Genomic DNA, 22,388 nt, shown 5'->3' with positions numbered 1-22,388 from the left:
AAGAAAGCTGAGCACCAAAGAATTGATGCTTTTGAACTGTGGTGTTGGAGAAGACTCTTGAGAGTCCCTTTGACTGCAAGGAGATTCAACCAGTCAATCCTAAAGAAAATCAGTCCTGAATATTCATTGGAAAGACTGATGCTGAAGCTGAAACTCCAATACTTTGGCCACCTGATTCGAAAAACTGACTCATTGGAAAAGACCCTGATGCTGGGAAAGATTGAGGGCAGGAGGAGAAGGGAATGACAGAGGATGGGATGGTTGGATGGCGTCACTGACTTGATGGACATGAGTTTGAGCAAGCTCCAGGAGTAGGTGATGGACAGGGAAGCCTGGTGTGCTATGGTCCATGGGATCACAAACAGTCAGACACAACTGAGTTGAACTGAACTGAAGATACTTCATCTGAAAAGTGTCGTTTAAGTATCAGATACTCAAAAACAAGTCAACTTATCAGTCTTATTTCTAGGAATCAGAAAAGTTTTGTAACTTCTTTCAGCAATCAATTTTCATTTAGTATTGTAACTATTGCATTAATTTGCTTTTTTGCCCCTAAGTGCTCAATGACTTGAGAAACTATAGATCCTGAGTTGATGGAAAGAAGCCTGGGTTGTTGTGGCCTTAACCCTTTGAGCCAGATGGTATTTTCTAGTAACTCTAACAGGATCTCTCCCGTTAAGAGGTGGGGTCTGTGCCCCCTCCCCTTAAAACTGGGTAGGCTTTGATTGACTCTGTGTAGCTTTCATAGTGGGTGATTGAGCTTCTTGCTCACTAGTTGGGACCCTTGTTTTGAAACTCTGGGCAGCCATGTCAACAGTCTAACTATTCTCAGGCCTCCATGCTGTGAGGAAGCCCAGATGAACCCAGAAGGACCACATGGAGAATGCCTGAGCATAATACATGGAGAGAGAGAGATGGCCAGCCAGACCCAGGCTGCACCAGTGGCCCCCTCCCCTGCTGCCCCGGCTCCTCTCTCTGTCTGCCTGAAAGACCCCAAGGTAGACCTTCTCAGCCGAAATCCTCTTCAACTCCTGACCCACAGAAACATTGAAATATCATAACTGATTTTTTGTTTGTAGCCACGAAGTTTTGAGGTGACTTGTTATGCAGCAGTAAATAACTGAAATACCTTCTCAGAAAGTAAAACTGTTCTAAACTAGAACTGATGTTTTAAAAATGACAATGTTGCATAAACTATGCAGAAGTGTGGATGAGTAGATAGTAGGCACGGGTAAATTAGTTGATAGGGTAAGCAGTTATACCTAAAAAGAGGTTTGTCCTAGCCACCTTCTTTTCTCTTGTTTCCATAGTCTTCCTTAGCTGTTCATGCCTTCCCTTCTATTTCTCACTCATGCTTTTCAGTTCTGGGTGGACATCAGAGCCGCTTCAGTTCCATTCAGCTTCTCAGTCGCGTCCGACTCTTTGTGACCCCATTGGCTGCAGCACGCCAGGCTTCCTGTCCACCACCAACTTCCAGATCCACTAGGAAAACTTAAAAAAAATGGTAAACATCCAGGCCCATATTTAATTGCTTGAGGTGGGGCCCGAATGTAGGTACATTTTAAAACTCACCAGGTGGTTCCAGTTTGCAGCCAGGGCTGAGAACCACTGTTGGATGCTGCTAAGCTGCTGCTAAGTCTTGTCAATCATGTCCAACCCTGTGCGACCCCATAGACAGCAGCCCACCAGGCTCCGCCATCCCTGGGATTCTCCAGGCAAGAACACTGGAGTGGGTTGCCATTTCCTTCTCCAGCGCGTGAAAGTGAAGTCACTCAGATGTGTCCGACTCTTAGCGACCTCATGGACTGCAGCCTACCAGGCTCCTCTGTCCATGGGATTTTCCAGGCAAGAGTACTGGAGTGGGGTGCCATTTCCTTCTCCGCTGTTGGATGCTAACAGCACCCAAATCTGTATCCCTGGCTCAGTTCTTCCCTGGAGCTACAGGTTCATAAAGTCAGCTGCTTTCTAAACATCTGGAAGTGGAGGTCTCCCAGCCCCCTCAGAATGCAACATTTTTACCACTACTCCTTTTCTCAGGAAATGACACCACCGTCCATAAAAATGCTCAAGCCAGACACCCGGAGCCATCCAGATTCCTTCATCTTCCGTCTTCCTCATCCCCTGTGTCTATGTGTGTGTGTGCCCCGTCACTCAGTCATGTCTGACTCTTAACCCCCCGAGCTATAGCCCACCAGGCTCCTCTGTCCATGGAATTCTCCAGACAAGAATTCTGGGCTGGGTTGCCATTCCCTTCTCCAGGGGATCTTCCCGACCCAGGGATCGAACCCAGGTCTCCTGTAGCTCCTGCATTGGCAAATTCTTTACCACTGAATCACCCGGGGGCTTCCCTGCGTCTAGTTAAATACACGGCAGTTACTTCCACCCAAATTAGTTATGAATCATTGTCTCTACTGCTCCATCTTGGTCTACATTCTCTCCCTGCATTAGAATCCTGCCAGGCATCTGTCTGCTCTCTTCCAGCTCATCCACATAGAGACCACAGTGACTTTCTTAAACATACAAATAATATCACTCTTCTGAGTAAATCCCTTGAATGGCTACCTTTAGAATAAGATTCAGAATCATAAGATGGCTTGTGATGCCTGGCCTCATGATGCTTTGCCTCATGCGTTTTGGATAAAGCTTCATCTGAAATCCCATTCCTTCATTTAATGCTCCAGTGATCCTGTGCCTTCATTCCCTTTGAACATGTTCCCAGATAGTCCTATCTGTGAGGAGATGCTGTAAACTCTTCCTGGAATGTTCCATCTCCTCTTCCCTTCCCCTCTCCTGGCTAGGTCTTAATTGCCCTTTATCCTGAGTTTAAACAAACTCCAGAGCCTCAGATGGGGTTTCTCTGAGTCTCTGGTTTAGGTAGATTCCCTTGTTACAATTGCCCAAAGCATCTTTACTTACCCTTCTGGAAGGCTCATCAAACATCTGCCTTCCTAGACTATAAGCTCCCAGGCGGGTCATGGAACGTATATGTCACTGCATATACTCCTCTGTTCATTGGTGACTGAATGAATGAATAAATAAACAAGTGAATGTGGATTAAGAGAGTCGTATCAGCTCTGAGGGAAGTTCTTGCAGTGATACACTGATCTCTGTGCTTGGCTATGGCCCATTTAAAACTCAGATCAACAATTTGAATAAGTTGTAGAAGGTGGCAACTTGTTTTAAATGATATGAAATTGAAAGGATTGGCTAATGTATTCCCTGTGTATGATGGCAGAAAGCAAGGTTCTAAAACCTAACAGCTAACTGGAGTGATGGGTCAGAACTTAAAGACTGTAATTTATTTATTTATTTTTTCCAATTATTTGTATTAGTTGGAGGCTAATTACTTTACAATATTGTAGTGGTTTTTGCCATACATTGACATGAATCAGCCATGGATTGACATGTGTTCCCCATCCTTATCCCCCCTCCCACCTCCCTCCCCGTCCCATCCCTCTGGGTCTTCCCAGTGCACCAGCCCCGAGCACTTGTCTCATACAGACTGTAATTTAATAAAGGTAAATGCAGTATCCTGTCCTTGCATTCTAGTCACTATACAAGTATCCGACAGGGTACACTTGTCACAGAAACAGTCCAGGGTGTGTTAGTGACATAGTAAGTTCTGTTTGAGCCAGTAGAGTAAGTCCCCTACATATGAGAGCACGTTCATTAAGTCCAATTTGTTTATAAGTTCAACAAAATTAGCCTAGGTACCCAACTAATACAATTGGCTATATAGTACTGTACTGTAATAGGTTTATACTACTTTTCACACAAATAATATGTACATAAAAAGCAAACACAGAAAATAAAACGTTTTTTATCTTTCAGTACGATACCTTAAATAGTACTAGCTACATCACTGCTGCTTTTCCACTTGCTTCCAGACATCCTGGTCTTGAAATAAAGATACTGTGCTACTGAACGACATTCAGTACTGTACAGTAAGATACACAAAAGCACAACCGCTAGTAGAGGATGCATGCATTTTGCGCCAGACACGGGAACTTATTTATGTGACGGGACATGCGAACGTAGGTTCGCATCTGTGAAAGTCTTCAACTGAAAGTTCACATGTAGGGGACTTACTGTAATTGATGAATCTCCTGGAACTGCTCATGCCATCTTAGATCCCTTTCATGGAAAAGTAGAGCCGCACCAAGACAGGTGCAGTTCCCACAGTCCCTGGCCTTGATCCAACTGTCTGGAGCAATGTACTTCATTTATGGAGCCACATTCCATCAGCATACACTGGAAGGAGTTTGACCAGGATGGTGAGAGCTAACCTGTCATCTGCTCATCCTCTTGAGCATCTGCTCTGCGTTCTCAACAGGATGTCTCATCCCTTAGTCTGTCCCTAGTCTCCGGGTTCATCATCCCCCTTCATAGACCACAGATGCCTTGATTAGGTACCTTACGATTCTCGGCCCCCGTATCCCTGAGACCTAGGATCTACCACCATGTTTTTTAGAGTTCATAACTTTGGGTGACTCCTTTTCTTTGCTCCTCCATCTGGCATGTTGAGAATTGCTTGGAGATAGCCAGACCAACTGGCTCCATGACATACCATACCATCCAGCATTAGTGGCCCCTCAGTCTGGCTCAGCGCTTTCGTTCATCTAGGCCATATTCTATCACATTCCCATAAGGAAATTCTAAACCTTTCCCACTTAAAGAAAAAAATGTATTTATTTGACTGTGACCGGTGTTAGTTGTGGCAGGTGGGATCTAGTTCCCTGACCAGGGACTGCTTTCATTGAGAGCACAGAGTCAGCCTCTGCACCACCAGGGAAGTCCCGCTTTTCCCACTTTTTAATCCTAAAGCAAACTCTAAAATTCTCACTCAGAAGAAGTAGTTTCCTTAAACTTTTGCTTCACAATCTCAGATTTCTTCTCCTTCTTCACTCTTCCTTCCTCTCCTTCCTTCCTTCCTCAGAATTCTGAGAAAAAGAAAGAATCTGTCTTTCCTTCCAGAGCTTTTATTTCCACATGGATGTTGATGCCATTTTCTTCCATTTCCTCTGGGAATTTGTTTCATAATTTATCTTCTGTATTTCCTCTCTTCAGATTCTTTCTCAGTGCCAGCTCTCTTACCTCCTCGGTGAACACACTCAAGTGCTTTGTGGAGATTAATTGTGTGGTGATTGTTTTAAGATGGATTGGAGAGAGGAGAAACCAAGCCAGAGAGTTCCATTAGAAGGCTTTTTCTAGAGTCCAGGTGAAAGGCAGAGGGAAGCTGTCCAGGGTAGTAAAAGAAGAAATATAGAACAGGTGAGATTCTGAGAGGATTTTGTTGTCAGAATGACCTTGAGTTAGTTGCTATTTATGACTTTGTCTTTTTTTCCTGTGGTTTTGTCAGCTCCTTCAGGGCAAATACCGTGTCAGATTCATCTCGCAGTTTCATCTCACTTTCCTTCACGAAATAGAGCTTTGAGCGAATGCTTGGAATTTCCTTAAAACATGGGGTGGGGGTAGGGACAGAGGGAGAACTGCCCCCCGGAAGGTTTATTTTTTTTTAAAGAGGTTCATTGTTGAGAATGGGAAAGGGAGCTCCATATTAGGAAGAAGAGAAGAGTAGATCTTTGTTCCTCAAAACATGACCCATTGTAGTATTTTCCCATTGCTGTAACAGATGGGATTTGCTGTAAGAAATGGCCACAGCATAGTGACTTAAAACACCACAAATTTACTATCTTACAATTCCGGAGAACAGAAGTCTGAAATGGATCTCGTTGGGCCAAAATCAAGGAGTCAGCAAGGCTGCATTGCTTTCTGGAAGCTCTGGGGAAAATTCGTCTTCTTGCCTTTTGCAGCTTCTAGAAGCTGTCTGCATTCCTTGGCTCATGGCCCCCTTTCGTCTTCAAACCCAGTCATGGCTGGTAGGTCTTTCTCACAGTGAGTCAGTCTTACACTCTCTTTATCCTCCTTCTACTTATAAGGACCCTTGTGATTATTTGGGGTTCACTGAGATAATCTAGATAATCTTCCCCTTCTCCAGGTCATCTGATTAATAGCCTTAATTCTATCTGCAGCCTTGGTTTGCCAGTAACCTCACATATTCACTGGTTCTGGGGAATCAGGTGGGGTAGATGGCTTTGGGGCTAGTATTCTGCTGCCACATCCTCAGACAGGCAGCATCTCCACCACCTGGGAGCTTCTTAGAAACACAGAATGGGGCTCCACCCCAAGTCGTGGAATCAGAATCTGCATTCTCATTGGATCCCCAGGTGATTTGAATGTACTTTAACATTTGAGAAGTCACTAGTAAGCTCCCTGTAAGCTTCCCTCTACTTTAAACTTGCCACAGTTCTATGAAAACTGCATTTTTCCCCCCACTTTCAAATCTTCATTATTGCTTCTAATCCTGGTTTTCTGCCAAAAAAAAAGTTAATTTTGATTTATACCCCTGGTGTTAATTCCCCAAAAGCCAGCCATGTAGAAGATGACAACACTTCATGCATATTTTTTACTGGCAGAAAGTAGATGTTAGAAAAGGCAATTAAATTATAAAGTTATCCATGATGCAAAGGTACTGGCCTGCAAAGAATATTTTCTTCCTCAAGAAAATTCATAGGAGAACAGCCTCCATTAGTGTGTAGATAATATTAGTGGCCCAGCAAGTGAAGCAAAACGGTACACAGATGAGCTGTTTTTAAGGCATCTCTGAAAGGCTCAGCATTTGAGAAATGTGACCAAAGCTGATTATAAAATTCCTTTCAGAATTGCAGGAATGGCAACCCATAAATAACTGGTTCTCACTGGTGCAAACACAAAGTTGTAGGCGGTTTCTCCTTTTGTAGGTGAAAAGATTAAGCTCACCTCTAAGATGACAGGTCCACAAGCTAAGGACCAGCAATGCCTGAGACCTAGGAGGCACTTCATATGTTTGGGGGCTTGAATTCTTTTCACTACCATACAATATGTTATGTTGAATTACAGAGACGCAGTGAAGAAAAAAATTAGATAAATAGAAGTGGAATATTTCAATGACCATCTTACTGGACTCCCTGCTTCCTTTTGTTCATTCATCTATTTGAACATTTATGAATCATCTACTGAATGGCACCCATTGTTCTAGGCCCTGTGGATATACAGCTGTGATCCCTGTCATTTATGAGCTCACATTCCAGTGGGACAAACAGCCACATAAGTAAATAATTAGGGTGACGTGAGTGCTAAACAAGGTCTGTGAGCAAGGCTCGTGGGCTTCTCTGCTCTGATCTGTCATGCCCATTCTAGCAGGATTTATCTTTAAAATTGCCCACCTCTCCCCTTTGCCAATTGGATTAGTTATCTGGCTTTATTACTTTTATTTCCAGTCCTAGTTACTAATGCTGTCTCTAGGCACTCTTTACTTGTTCTAGAAAATGAAAACTCTCCAACTAGTGCAAGTAAAAAGGAGGTTACTCTAAAGATGGAGTAGGGACTCATGGGACTTCAGAACAAGTTAAAGAAGCAGAAAAGGCAGGAAGTGAGGCAGCTCCCAATCAACCCTTCTTCAACTCCACTCTGGCTTCTCTCCCTTTGTGTGGAATAGTCCAGACTCCGAGGCAGAGAGCCTGGTGGGCCCACTTTGTCTTTTCAGACAGGCCCCTTCCTGACTGCTGCAATCATTGTCACTATATTCTGCTTCCTTCATGTCACTCACTCAGCATAAGTTGTAATTACTTTTTTTTTTTCAGTTTGTATGTTTCACATCTGTTTTCCTCTCTAGGGTTGGTAGCGACTTTATCTGTTTTATTACTGCTGTATCCAGCCGTAGTGCAGTGTGCTATATGCTCACAGTGTATTGATTGCTGCATCCTGACCACAGCAGGCGTTTAGTAAATAAATACATGAAAGAATGAGACCAAGGTAGCGGGTGGGGTGGGCCGGGGGGAGGCCAGGAGCGCATATTGTTAGCTACCCTAGCTATGGGCTTCCTTGTGATACCACTCAACTTGCAGGGGAGGAAAAGATTGAAGACAGCTTTGGGTCCACTGCTCAGCAAGGCTGAGGAGGAAGGTTCTTAAGAAGGGTTGTATATAGGACGATCTCCCCCAGATAAGTCCTGGTCACCAGCGTAGACATACATTCTTTCTATTTCAAAGGCATACCAACCTTTACACCTAGAGACACCCTTCTCCTTCATGGCCCAATGTAAATGCTTCCACACTTTCCTTTTAAAAATTTATTGAGCAGCTAATATATGCCAAATTCTATATCAGACACTTTACATGCATCATCTCTTTTCATCTTTACTGAGACTCTAGCAGGTAATATCCTCATTTTACAGTGACAGAGCTAAGTTTCAACCATTTCAACCATTCATCCAAGGTCATAGAGCTCACAGGTAGCAGAGCCAAGGTTAGAGAACAGGTCTGTTTAATTCCAGAGCTGCTTGCGTGATCTGTGGCTGTTTCCTCTGTGTCCTCCCCTCCCTGACTGCTCTCTTCTCTGTGGCACTCCAGCCTTGCTCCTACAAGCAGCTCAGTGTTTTCATGCTCTCAGGCACAGATGTTCTGGCCGCCCTCCAGTGCTGTCTGTCTCAGGGCAGTTGTGTCCTCAGGGTCTGCTATCTAGTGGAGGCCCAACCAATACCTGTCTGCTGGGCTGAGCTTCGGAAGGATAGGCGATTACTGTGCTGTTTTTAAAACTCCACAAAGTACCATGAGTATCTTACTATATAGAAATGTCATAAATATTCTTCCCATCTCTGTTACTGAAATTTAAGGAGCATGTGTCTATTCTCTGTAGCTATATAATGCTTAGGTCACATAACAGTCAGCGGAGACTCCCCCGCCCATTGTTGTGGATGGTAAATGCACAGTGATGGGATGACCCAACACTGGCAGAATATTCCTTTGACTCAGAAGTGTAGCCTGAATAAGGACCGACTACAGAGCCCGGGGAACTGTACTCAGTACTCTGTAATGGCCTGTATGGGGAAAGAATCTTACAAAGAATAGGTGTGTGTGTATGTGCAGCTGATTCACTTTACTGTACGCCTGAAACTAACACAACATTCTAAATCAACTATACGCCAGTTTTAAAAATTGATTTTAGAGAGTAGAGAATGAAGGAGAGCTTTTTAGCATATTTATTTACAATTAGCAAAACCCCCCTGTAGCACAATAACACATATGAACTAATGGAAAAGTAATAAAAATATTAGCATAACATGTCATAAAAAGAACAGCCTGGTATAGCTACAAATTGACATTCTCTCATTCAACAGATTGCTATTAAATACCTACTCTGTGCACATCTGGGCTTCCCTGATAGCTCAGCTGATAAAGAATCCGCCTGCAATGTAGGAGACCTGGATTTGATCCCTGGGTTGGGAAGATCCCCTGGAGAAGGAAACGGCTACCCACTCCAGTATTCTGGCCTGGAGAATTCCGTGGTCTGTATAGTCCATGGGGTCGCAAAGAATCAGACACAACTGAGCAACTTTCTCTTTCATATCCGTCTATCTGTGCACATTATCAATCACTCAGGTGAGCATGGTGAGGATGCAGAAATGACTGGGAGGAGAATTCTGCCCGCATGTGCCTTATCATTTAGAATATGCACCTTACACAGACCCTTAGCCTATGATGTAGAAGGCGCTGGGGTTAGGAGACATCCACTGATAAGGCCTGCGGGAATTGAAAGGAGACAGAGATGACTTATGTTAGGGATGATGGAGACAGAGGACTTCACAGGATACATGGCATTTCAGCTGGAGTATAAGATTTGGGCAAGTGGACACATCTTTTGTTGTTCACTCTCTAAGTCGTGTCTGACTCTTTGTGACCCCATGGACTGCAGCACGCTAGGCTTCCCTATCCATCACCAGCTCCCAGAGCTTGCTCAAACTCATGTCTGTCGAATCGGTGATGCCATCCAACTATCTCATCTTCTGTTGTCCCCTTCTCCCGCCTTCAATATTTCCCAGCATCAGGGTCCTTTCCAATGAGTCAATTCTTCACATCAGGTGGCCAAAGTATTGTATCTTCAGCTTCAGCATCAGTCCTTCCAATGAATATTCAGGACTGATTTCTTTAGGATTGACTGGTGTGATTTCCTTGCCGTCTAGGGGTCTCAAGAGTCTTCCTTCTCTAGCACCATAGTTTAAAAGCATCAGTTCATAGGCACTCAACCTGCTTTGTGGGCCAATACTCACATCCATAAAATGACTACTGGAAAAGCCATACCTTTGACTATACACACCTTTGTCAACAAAGTGACGTCTCTACTCTTTTTATTATTATTATTTTTTTTGTCTCTGCTTTTTATCAGGGGCAAAACTCACATGGAGGTAGGGGTAGGTGGCCAACACTGGGCTTGTGCTCATCTGAAAGGGCAGAGCAAGAAGGGCATTTGGAAAAGCAGATGAGTGCCCAGTTGTCGATGGCCTTGGGTGCCAGGTTGTAGACACTGAATTTTACTCTTAAGGAAGATGGGGAAGTAGTCCTGATTATACTTGAAGAAGAGCAGTGAGTCAACAGGCTCAGGATGAATTTGCAGGTGGGAGACCAGAAGCAAAGGAAGCTGTTATTTTCTGTTTATTTGATAATGCTGGGTCTTTACTGATCACACAGCTGTGTAGGTGGATTGAAAACTTCCGTTAGAACCATTTTTCGAAACTCAGACAGAGTCTTAAGTGACTCATCTGTAAGCCAAGGAGAATTTCTAAGGAGTCATCACAGATAGGCTCAAAAAATGCACAGTGTGAATGAAGAAAGCTGCTAATAGCTCATAAGTCAGGCAAGTCAGGTCCAGGAGAGGTGAGTTAATGTGGGAAGCTGAAGTAAACCACGTCTGTGAAAGTCACACTGCCTTGCTGCCTAGTACCGGCAAAATGCCAGACAGAGAACAGACCCATGGACACGGGGAGAGGGTGAGCTGTGTGGAGAGAGTAACAAGGACTCTTACAATACCATGTGCAAAACAGATAGCCAGTGGGACTTTAGTGTGTGAAGCAGGGACATGGGCCCTGTGACAATCTAGAGGGATGCGAAGGGGAGAGAGATGGGAGGGAGGTCCAAGAGGAGGGGACATGGGTGTACCTAAAGCTGATCCTTGTTGATGTATGACAGAAAACCACAAAATTCTGTAAAGCAATTATCCTTCAATTAAAAAATAAATAAATTTAAAAATAAATAAACAAGAAGAAAATGCCAGCAGGACAGGCCTGAGGCAGAATGGGTCAAAACCTGCCACCTTAGATAGAAAACCCCGGGGAGAGGAGAGAAAGGGGGATTAGAATGCTTACGTTAAATCAAAACACTTCTTTAAATGTTTATTTTTTATTGAGATGCAGGTGATGTACAATGTTATATGTTACAGGTATAAAATACAGTGATTCACAATTTTTGAAAGTTATATAACCTTCAAATTCCATCTAGAATTCCATCTAGATGGAATTTCCTTTCCCAGATGGAATTAATTCTAATTCCATCTAGAATTATTATAAATATTTGCTATATTCCCCGCATTGTACAACGTTGTACAGTTGTGCAGTATATCCTTGTAGCTTATTTTATATGTAATAGTTTGTACCTCTTAATCCCCTCCTCTTATTTTGCCCCTGCCCTCTTTACTCTTCCCACTGGTAACCACTCATTGGTTCTCTATATTTGTGTCTGCTTCCTTTTTGTTATAGTCACTTATTTGTTGTATTTCTCAGATTCCATTTATAGTGATATCATACAGTGTTTGTCTTTCTGTGGCTGACTTACTTCACTTGTCATTGCACCCTCCAAATCCATGCTTATTGCTACAAATGGCAGAAATCTCATTCTTTTTTATGGCTGAGTAGTATTCTGTTATACATATATACATCACATCTTCTTAATCCCTTCATCTGTTGATAAACACTTACATTGTGTCCATATCTTGGCAGTTGTAAAGAATGCTGTTATGAACACTAGGGATGCATGTATCTTTTCAAATTACTGTTGTTGTTTTTTTTCAGATTCCACCGATGAGTGGAATTGCTGGGTCATATATGATAGATCTATTTTCGGTTGTTTGAGAAACCTCCATACTGTTTTCCACAGTGATTGCACCAATTTACTTTCCCACCAACAGTGTACCAGGGTTCCTTTTTTCCCATATCTTCGCCAACATTTGTTGTTTGTATTCTTTTTGATGATTATCATTCTGATAGGTGTGAGGTAATAGCTCATGGTGGTTTTGACTTGTATTTCCCTGGTGATTAGCGATGTTAAACATCTTTTCATTTACCTGTTAGCCATCTACATTTCCTGTTTGGAAAATGTCTGTTCAACTCTTCTACCTATTTTTTAATCAGTTTTTGTCTTTTATGTGGAGTTGTATAAGCTGTTTCTATATGATGAATATTAGCCCCTTATTGGTCATACCATTTGCCAATATTTTCTCCCATTCATTAGGTTGTCTTTTCGTTTTATCAATGGTTTCCTTTGCTGTGCAAAAATGTTTAAAATCAGAACAACTATTGAGGTGCAAAAGGCAGATTTGTCAATAGCAAATTGAATTCGCCATTTAAATTAGTAAGAGCAAAACAGGGGAACAGCGATTAGGGAAAGGTAAAGCAGTTGCTAAATGAACCGCTAACTCACGATCCAGACTGTCCCCCAGCATCCCGTGCTGCCGCCTGGTCACCCCCCCAGGAGACTCTTTTATGGTGTGAGAACCCTTGAGGGATGCAGTCGCGTGCAGATGCAAACAGTGGGTTTCAGTGTGAAGCTGCAGCAGCGGCTTCATCAGCTTAGGCTGTGGCAGCGACGTAAAGCCTGTGTGTGTGAAGCGGTGCCAGAAACAGCCTTTGCAAAACAGCCACTGCAGGCGAGAATTTTATGAGCTCCCCGTATGCAAACTACCATTAGTCACGCATTGATTGATCCATTGCTCCAGGAGCTTCCAAACGCAAAGGCAGCTTTTCAGCACAACCTCCCTGTAACGCTGCCTTTGTCATCTGCACCTTATGTTTTAAAGCTCCTTCATAAGAAGACCTTTTTTAGATTTAAATGCTTAGGCCCCTTATGACTGCTGCATCTTGAATAGTGACACTGTGAGGTTTCTGTATGTTTATGCATGCATATGAGTATCTGGATTCAAGACATTTTCATAGCAAAACAAATGTAGTGAATTTATAAATAAGAAGGTGGAAAAACAATGCTATTCTCTTCACATTAGCCACATACTGTGATTAAAGAAGAAACTTGGCCGAGAAATTCAATAGAATTCAACATTACTATGGAATATATAAGAATAGATTTTTTTCCTTTCTTTACAACTTGACATTCTTGTTTTAATTAAGTCTTCCTCTGGGAATTATTTGCAATTTTCATAGTTATATGTGATATCAGAACTCAGTTATTGACAATTTTCTGAGGATATGTTCAGAGGTAGAATATATAAAGTGACAAGGATAGATGTTTTCTATATTCTACCATGTTGGATTTTTTTTCTTCTTTCAAAGAGGAACAGGCAAGAGCTGTGTACCTGTCTAAAGAGGAAGTATCTCTATAAGCTATGGTTTATATCATGTTTTGCCTTAACATAATAAAATAATGTTTTGCAGAGGAGAGTCTAGAAGCAGGGCGAACAACTACTTTATGTTTATTCCAGACTTCTTGGTCTTTACTGATCACACAACTGTGGAGGTAGATTGAAAATTTTGTGTTTTTTTTAATTGAAGTATAGTTGATTTACAATATTATATTAGTTTTCAGGTATATAGCACAGTCATTAAGCATTTTTGTAAAGCTTATCCTCCATTAAAAATTACTATAAGATAATGGCTATAATCCCCTGTGCTGTACAATACATCTTTGTGGCTTATGTATTTTATACATTGTAGTTTCTATTTCTTAATTTTATGCCCTAATCTTGCCCCTCCCTGCTTCCTGTCTCTATCAGTAACCAGTGTTTTGTTTCCTCTGAGTCTGTTTCTGCTTTGTTATATGCGTTCATTTTATTTTTTAGATTGTACATATAAGTGATAATGTATGGCATGAAAGTCCATGTCTTTCTCTGTCCGATTTACTTCACTCAGCATGATATTCTCTGGGTCCATCCATGTTGCTGAAAATGGCAGAATTTCATTCTTTCTTATGGCTAAGTAATATTCCATTGTGTGTGTGTATGTATGTGTGTGTGTATACACAACAATAGCAACCAATGTTGCTATGGAAGCAACATAAGTGTTGGATATAGAAGGTAATACCATACATACAGAGAGAGAGGGAAGAGGGAAAGAGCCATCTTTCTTTTTTTGTAATGTTTTTGTTTTGTTTTGTTTTTGGCCCCACTGTGAAGCTTGTAGGGTCTTATTTCCCTGACCAGGGATGGAACTCTTGCCCTTGGCAGTGAAACTGCAGAGTCTTAACCACTAGACTGCTGGGGAGTTCCCAAGAGATATCTTTCTAACATGATGAATGAATCAGAAAGGACAACATAAAAGGGTGGTTGAGGGATGCTCGCAAGACCAAAATCTTTTACATGACCTTGTGGGCTACATGATCTGGTCCCTGCCTGCCTCTGGCCTCATGTACTTTTGGAAGCCTCAGCCTCTGTCCTGCTCCGTACTGCCTCCTCATCTGTGCCTGGCTCCTCATTCATGCTGTCCCCTCTAAGATGCCCTCCCCCTTAACCTCCTAGCCATCTCTTTTCTTTTGTCCTTCAGATTTCAGCATACCTATATACACTCAAGTCTCCCTGTCATGATTTATAGCATTTATTGCAACATATACATAGATATTTATTTGTGTGGTCATTTGATCTATATGTGCATACTGATAAGTCCCCTCTGGTCAGTAAATTGCAAGAGGTTTGGTGCCTTGTCACACAATAGGCATTCAAAAAATATTCACTGAAAACAATTAAGGATTGTGCAGTGCTTTTGTGATCATTAATGTGGATGCCACTCACCTTGGCACCATATAGCTTTCTCGTGTTTGTTGGTAGTGGCTGCAATAATCCCCTTGATAGAAAGCATAGAGAGCCAGGTTTTGCTAAAGTGGATAAAGTATCCTGTAGTAATTGCAAGTTCTGTGAGCTAAAGGTCGATGAATTCTATTAGGAAAGAAGAAAATGTGCAAAATTTGACTAAGAAATATCTATAGGTCATTAAAAATTGGATATTAGCTTAACCTGTTGAAATCCTTAGCTCTCATGTATGTATTTACACTGGTTTAAATGTTTGATTTTCAGAAGTGTGTTGGGGAACCTTTTCTGTATTGTGGCTAAGATTGCCATTTCAAAAACACAATGCCCCACATTTTCATATCTCTATAAACATTAATGGAGTTTCACAACATACTTTTGTGAACCACAGTGTGACTGTCTCCACTGTGGAGATAAGAGAAGCTGAGGCATGAAGCTATTTCTGTAAGCTTTCCAAAGATAGGCCCTGAGCTCATGGAGAAGAGAGCGAGAGACAGAGAACTATCTGTGCGCTCTCTGAAAACACATGCTGTATGCATCTGGAGTCCTGGGGATGGGTTGGGGGCAGGGGGGTAGATTGCAAAACCAGAGTTGGCTCTGCATGCTTGCTACTCCAGTCCTAACAGGGAAATCTTTGTAGAAATGTGTATTCAAATAAAGAGGGTATCAAGGTGATTACCAGGATTAACTTTTATGGGTCCAAAATGCCTTGAGTATGCTTGATGGCAAGAAGATAGATTAGTCAGCTTTTCAAGGCCTTTCGAACAGTTTTTTTTTTTTTTCTATCCAGTGAGAGATTCATGGATGAAAAACATTCACAATGTTTGCCTTTCTCTTTTCCTCTCCTTTCCAGATCTATGCAGTTCGATCAGTGGTTCCCAACAAAAGCAATAATGAAATAGTCCTGGTGCTACAGCAGTTTGATTTTAATGTAGATAAAGCGGTGCAGGCCTTTGTGGATGGTGAGTATACATGTCCTGTGAACCTGTAGATGTGAGAACTAAATATTCCATATATTCTGTGTTTTCTTCTTTGAATGCATTGAATACCAATTATTTACTAATACTTTATTTTTCATGAAAACATGCTAGGCTTTAAAAACACATCTACATACCTTGGTGCTTGCCAGGGTCCTGGAGGTGGTGGGGGGTGGGGACTTAGGTTTAATGGGGACAGAGTTTCGGTTTAGGAAAGGAAAACCTCAGGAGATGGATGGTGGTGAGAGTTGCCCAACAGTGTGAACGTACTGAGTGCCCCTGACCTGCAGTTAAATATGGTTAAGATAGTGTGTTTCAGGGGCTCCCCGGGCAGCTCAGCTGGTAAAGAATCCGCCTGCAGTACAGGAGACCCCAGTTCCATTCCTGGGTTGGGGTGATCCCCTGGAGAAGGGATAGGCTCCCCACTCCAGTATTCTTGGGCTTCGCTAGTGGCTCAGCTGGTCAAGAATCCACCTGCAATGTGGGAGACCCGGGTTCGATCTCTGGATTGGAAAGATCCCCTGGAGGAGGGCATGGCAACCCACTCCAGTACTCTTGCCTGGAGAATCCCATGAACAGGGGTGCCTGGTGGGCTAGAAACCACAGGGTCGCAAAGAGTTGGACATGACTGAGCGAATAAGCTCACAGTATGTTTTATATTATATGAATTTTACCACGATAAACAGCATTTAAAAAAACACATCTGTGTATTAAGAGCAGAATTTAGAAGTTCTATTTTCCTCATTGGGAAAAACAGAAGACAGACTGTAGATGGTTTGCAAAGGATACCTGTTCTAATGCTACTAATTCCACTGTCAACCAGTCTGTCCAATCCGCTATTAAACAATGTCCTTTATTTGATGATGTCCTTGTTAATGGAGGAGAGTGAACTTCACTCCTGATCTGAAAAGCCTTCTCAACTCTTCAACCAGTATAGTTCTACTTGGCCTTAGGATTGGAATCCTTGAACTTGATGCGTAGTCTGAGAGGACTGATTTGGTCTTTAATATCCTTAGTTTATCATTTTGAGATTCCCTAATTAATCAGAATATTAGTTCATCTTATCCACCTCTAGAACATTTTTTGCTGTCTAAAAAAATTTTGATTTTTTGGACAGCCCATTTCCAGTGATGTTATAGAATCTAAATTCTCAGGAATGTAGTTATTTGATAAATGTATAATCTACTGTTTTACATTTCCTATAAATTATGGGAAATTCTTCTCTCCTAGACAAATTAAACAAATTTCATTTATGAACAAATATCTTATACCTGTTGCTTGATATCATATATCTTCTGTCCTAACATTAGTTTCTGTTTTGTTAATAAGGACTAACTAAACATAATCTGACCGAAACTTCAGGGAATACCTTTCAGCATATTCCTCCATTTTATACTAGTTTTACTTTCTGTAAAACTTACTTAATTTCCTGGAAATAGAATAATCTTCCTAAGTTTCTACATATATTATAATTGCATTTCAGGCAAGGTCTTGGAACCAGATAGCACACTCACATTCTGATATCTGCAGTCAGAGTTTAGAGTGCTAATTGAATTAAAAATGATTATCATTCAAAATTGGAGAAGGAAATGGCAACCCACTCCAATACTCTTGCCTGGAAAATCCTGTGGACGGAGGAGCCTGGTAGGCTACAGTCCATGGGGTCGCAAAGAGTCGGACACGACTGAGCGACTAACTCACACACACATCATTCAAAAATGAGACTTCCCAGGTGGCGCTAGTGGTAAAGAACCTGCCTGCCAAGGCAGGAGATGCAAGAGACCTGGGTTTGATCCCTGGTTCAGGAAGATCCCCTGGAAGAGGGCATGGCAACTCACTCCAGTGTTCTTGCTTGGAGAATCCCACAGACGTGGGAGCCTGGTGGGCTACAGTCCACGGGGTTGCAAAGAGTCAGACACGACTAAAGTGACTTAGCACACATGGTTCATAATAGACCTGCAAGCAGACTCACAGTGAGTAACTTTTCTATTTTTCCTGCTTCATGTATGAACATATATGGAATCTTTATTCGTAAGAAATACAGAGAATGGGATGCTAATCCAGCTTTGCAACATTTGGTACAGTTTGTCTCACACGAAAAATTGAGAGGTGCACAGCCTGGCTCAGATAAACTGTCTTTTCAGTTTCATTTGCCAGCATCACTCACGTGGAAAAAAGTTCTAGGAAAGGAAACAGGTTACTATCCCCATGCCTCCCCACCCTCAGTTGGAGTGAGGCCCCCACATTCTCCATCCTGAAGGTTTTTATTACAAAGTGACCCTGATTAGATGCACAGATGCTCAGTAACTGATGAACTGTCATCAAATCCGATTGTATTTAAATAGAGCACCATGCTTGTTCTTCTTGAAATTTTCACCTTGTCAGGATTAAGGTCTCATTTTAAAAAACTCACCAATTGCTGAGATATCATTTTGGATGGGGGTCAATAGGAAAACTTGTTTAAAGACTACTGAAAATCAAAAATAGTCATTAGGAATCACTTCTGAGGCACATTAAAACACACGTTCTGAGTGGCTTAAAAAGCTCCCAACAGGACTTCCCCGGTGCCTCACTGGTCAGGAATCCTCCTGCCAATGCAGGAGACACGAATTCGATCCCTGATCCAGGAAGATCCCATGTGCCCTGGAGCAGCTCCGCCCCTGGGCCACCACTGTTGAGCCTGCACCCCAGAGCCGGGGAATGGGCGCTACGGAGCCCGAGCCCGCGAGCTGCAGCTACTGAAGTCCCCGAGCCCTGGAGCCACCACATTGAGGAGCCTGCACACCGCAGCTGGGGAGGAGCCCCCACTGGCTGCAACTGGAGAAAAGTCCCTGAGGCAACAAAGACCAGGGCAGCCAAAAATAAATAGATAAATTAAATTATGTATATTAAAAAAAAACTACAAGCAGTTTTGGTATAATTAAAGTTTAATAATAATAGTTTCAAAATTGTCTGTAAACACAGGTTCTTCAGAATTACCCTCTAAAAGCTCATGGTCCAAATTGCAAATAGAATTTATGTCCAAATATAAAAATTAGAGGAATAATTGAATATTACAGTTGAAAGTGGTAAACAACTCACCTCCTTTCTCTGATTTAAAAGAACAGTCTTTAACGTTTTTTAATTTTATTTTATTTGGAATATTGAAGTTGAGCTATAAGTAAGAACTACCTTAATAATTCTTAGCCACAGGTGTGACTTAGGAAGTAACCTAGTGAAAGTGACTTCCTAAAGTTCTTTGAAAGGAAAATACTGGGAAACATTCATTCTCTGGGCAAATTAGAAAAAGATCAGCCTAGTTAATAAAAAGTCTGAATTATAGCTTACTTTTACATGCAGTCTTACTATTTCAAGTACATGTAATGCAAAAAGCCTTCGAGGGGCATTGAATTGGAAACTCTGAATGGATAGGAATAATTAGTCTTTTTAAACATTAGTCAAAGCAATATGGCCTTCTGCTTATCTAACAGTGACAGTAGACTCAATAATTGGGGCCCTACTAATTTGAAATTTGTTATAAAGACTAGCCTGAAGTTTATCTTTGTTTAGCCAACACACTCATTGTGGAGAACTATTAGTATAATGAAATTGTATGAGAATGCTTAAAATCGTTGAAAGAATACATTTAAGTGCTACTCTTTAGAAATACCTACTTAAATAAGAACAACCGGTCTACTCATTACCAATAACTTGTTGAAATTACCCCCAGCAGTTTGGAGTGAGTGAGCGAGTGAGTGCACGCTAAGTCGCTTCAGTCGTGTCTGACTCTCTGTGACGCTATAAACTGTAGCCCACCAGGCTCCTCTGTCCGGGGAATTCTCCAGGCAAGAATATTGGAGTGGGTTGCCATGCCCTCCTCCAGGAGATCTCCCTGACCCAGGGATTGAACCCAAGTCTCTAACGTCTCCTGCATTGGCAGGTGGGTTCTTTACCACTAGCACCTTGGAGTGAGTGAAGAAACTTAGACTATACGAAGATACTTATTGTAGCTGACCGCTGGTTAAGCATTTCTTTTAAAATATTTTCTAATTTAGTCAAGTTAGACTTTTCCTCTGCATCTGCCCGATGCCCCATATGCACGTGAAGAGAATTGCAGAACCTGGGACTCAACTTGTTATTTAATGAGCTTCTTTTGTTTCAAAGTGGAACCTTGCAAAGACTGCATCCTGTCCTTATCCACAGTGACATGAGCAAAACTCACATCAGATCATCTGTCCTTCTTGTTACCCTGCAGGTTGTGAACATAATGAGTGGAGGCAGAAAATGAGCAGAAATAGCCAAACAAAAAGTTAGGATGCACATGGTTAATAATATTCAAAATCCCATGTTTGGCCAGAAGATTATAGGTATTTTGATTCATATATAAAACAGAACAATTTTAATTCTACCTATGGCAATGAAGCTATCAGAAAATTCTCAAGATATATTTCATTTTCTCTAAGACAACATAATGATAAAACAAAGTAAGCTTCATGTAGTGGGGCTTAATATTTCGATAAAACCAAGATCATGCAGTGAATTAAATGAAAATCTGGAAATAAAAAATGAAACTGGCATTTTTATTAAGGTAGGATGTATCAAAACAAATGAAAAAGCCAGAAAAAAAAATCGCTACCAGGATGGAAAGACAGAGATGAATTTTGTGTGGTGTTTTATTATGTGAATACATGTTGAAGATTCTTTGTCTTTGTCTAGGCAGTGCAATTCAAGTTCTAAAAGAATGGAATATGACAGGAAAAAAGAAGGTAAGATTGATATGGGTTGTAAATTAGTAACATCTTCCATCAGAACCTTCATGGTTGTTATCATTTTAACAAGGGTGCCAATTTTGTGCTTCTTTCAAATATGTTAATATGTACACCCAGGAAGCTTCCAGATTCATGACTCTCTTAAATTACAAGCTGCCCTCCCTCCTAATGCCCTTGTTTTCTGTTCAAGTGTTTTTAACCACCAGGTGTGCTTTAGAAGTCCCAGAGTTTTTCTTTTAAAGTATTAAGGCAAGCCCAACCAGAGAATTCAAAGGATTCTAGATGTTAACTTGCCTGAACATATCCCACAGCACAAAGGAAAACATTAAGGAGCTTTTTAAAGATACTTGAAAAGCTCTAAATATATTTTCACATGTTTTTCCAGCCGAGAGAATCAGTCCAGGGCTGCCCCGAGAAACATTCTTCCTGAGTTCTAATAAGCTAGATTTTTAATAAAGGAAGAGAAAAAGGCTGTACCTTAAAGCCATAGTAAGTAAGGGGCCTGTTTTCCTTTCTTTCGAACCCTGGCAGACTGACTGCTCCTTGTGAGCAGAGGGGAGATTTTCAGCTGCCGCATTCAAGTCACTCTGCTTTCTTGTGTAGTCGCAGCGTCCCGACCTCTGGGCACACGTGCTATGCACATGCTGGCCTTCCTGGTCTTGTGAGCGTTGATGGGTGCTCACTGGCCCCTCTGAGCTGCAGCATCTTGCTCTAGGCCTGTCATCGGTTTCCTGACTTTGACAAAAAGCCTACTCCTCTTTCCAAAGTAACTTCCCCAAGGGGATCCCAGTGTATACTCGTCCCCCTGAGGGAAGATCACTGGCCCGAGGACTAGGTTTTGACAAACAAACGCATGAAAACAGTATTGCTTCCATAAATTCCCAAGATTACTGAAATTACTGGAACGATCCTTTCTTCCTTCTTCTCCCCCTAGCTTCATGGAGAATAGGGAGAATTACGAGGTCTTTTGTTCAACCTTTGTATGCCACCATCTTTGACAATGCTTATCTTTAATCATAGCTTCCCAGACTTCTGTGTGAAATGAAGACGATTTGCAAGTGATTGAAAGGCAGTATTTATACTTACGTGGAGAAATTTAGATGTGTGGCTTGGGTTTTAAATTTCTCTGATGTGGAAAAACAGAGCAGATGGCAGCTGCAGGCCCAACTCATTACCAAGCCTTCTTCTTAGAGGTTCAGTGGGAAGATGGTCTCCCCAGCCTAGGAGACTCAGGGCTCCTGCGGGAATAGGTGCCCCTGGGCCTTCCCTTCACCCAGTCATTGCACTTCTCTCCCCTGGAGGAGCTCTTATGCAGAGACATGCTTGTGGTTTCAAAGGAAAAGAAAGGGAATGGGGAGGCGAATCAAGAGAAAATTGTTTCTTATTTCTTTTCCAAACATGTTGCAGAACAAAGCCGGACTGACGCTTAGCTGGTGGGATACTGATGCCGCAGGCAGGCCAGGGTCTGTCCTGACAGGTCCCTTGTCTGTTCTCATTGGCTAAGGCCTTTACCAAGGTCTAAAGAATTTCAATTATCTAAAATTCGGGGTAGGGACGTTCCTGGTGGTTCAGTGGTGAAAACTCCACACTTCCACTGCAAGGGGCATAGGTTCGATCCTTCTTCAGGGAACTAAGATCCTACATACTGCAAGATGTGGCCAATAAATAAATTAATTAAATTACTAAAAGATATAAATAAAAAATGAAATAAAATGCATGGCTGTGTTATTCTGAGCTATATGTAAGAAAAGTCTTATAGTTCTGT

At 41.9% G+C, this 22,388-nt stretch overlaps 1 protein-coding gene across 6 annotated transcripts in view; it reads left to right on the top strand.

Annotated features, from left to right (window-relative positions):
* Positions 1 to 22,388, top strand: part of SPATS2L (spermatogenesis associated serine rich 2 like) — a 184,631-nt gene that overhangs the window by 100,932 nt on the left and 61,311 nt on the right. For all 6 annotated transcript variants that reach the window (XM_065930871.1, XM_065930874.1, XM_065930875.1 and 3 more), the window contains 2 exons: positions 15,752 to 15,860; positions 20,571 to 20,620. In XM_065930871.1, coding sequence (XP_065786943.1) covers positions 15,752 to 15,860; positions 20,571 to 20,620 — 159 coding nt within the window. The remainder of the gene's footprint in view (positions 1 to 15,751; positions 15,861 to 20,570; positions 20,621 to 22,388) is intronic.

Source organism: Muntiacus reevesi, chromosome 3, assembly GCF_963930625.1.
Source record: "Muntiacus reevesi chromosome 3, mMunRee1.1, whole genome shotgun sequence".
NCBI classification, from domain to species: Eukaryota; Metazoa; Chordata; class Mammalia; order Artiodactyla; family Cervidae; genus Muntiacus; species Muntiacus reevesi.
The sequence above is the reverse complement of the archived record's forward strand: the minus strand, read 5'-3'. Positions and strand labels throughout refer to the sequence as shown.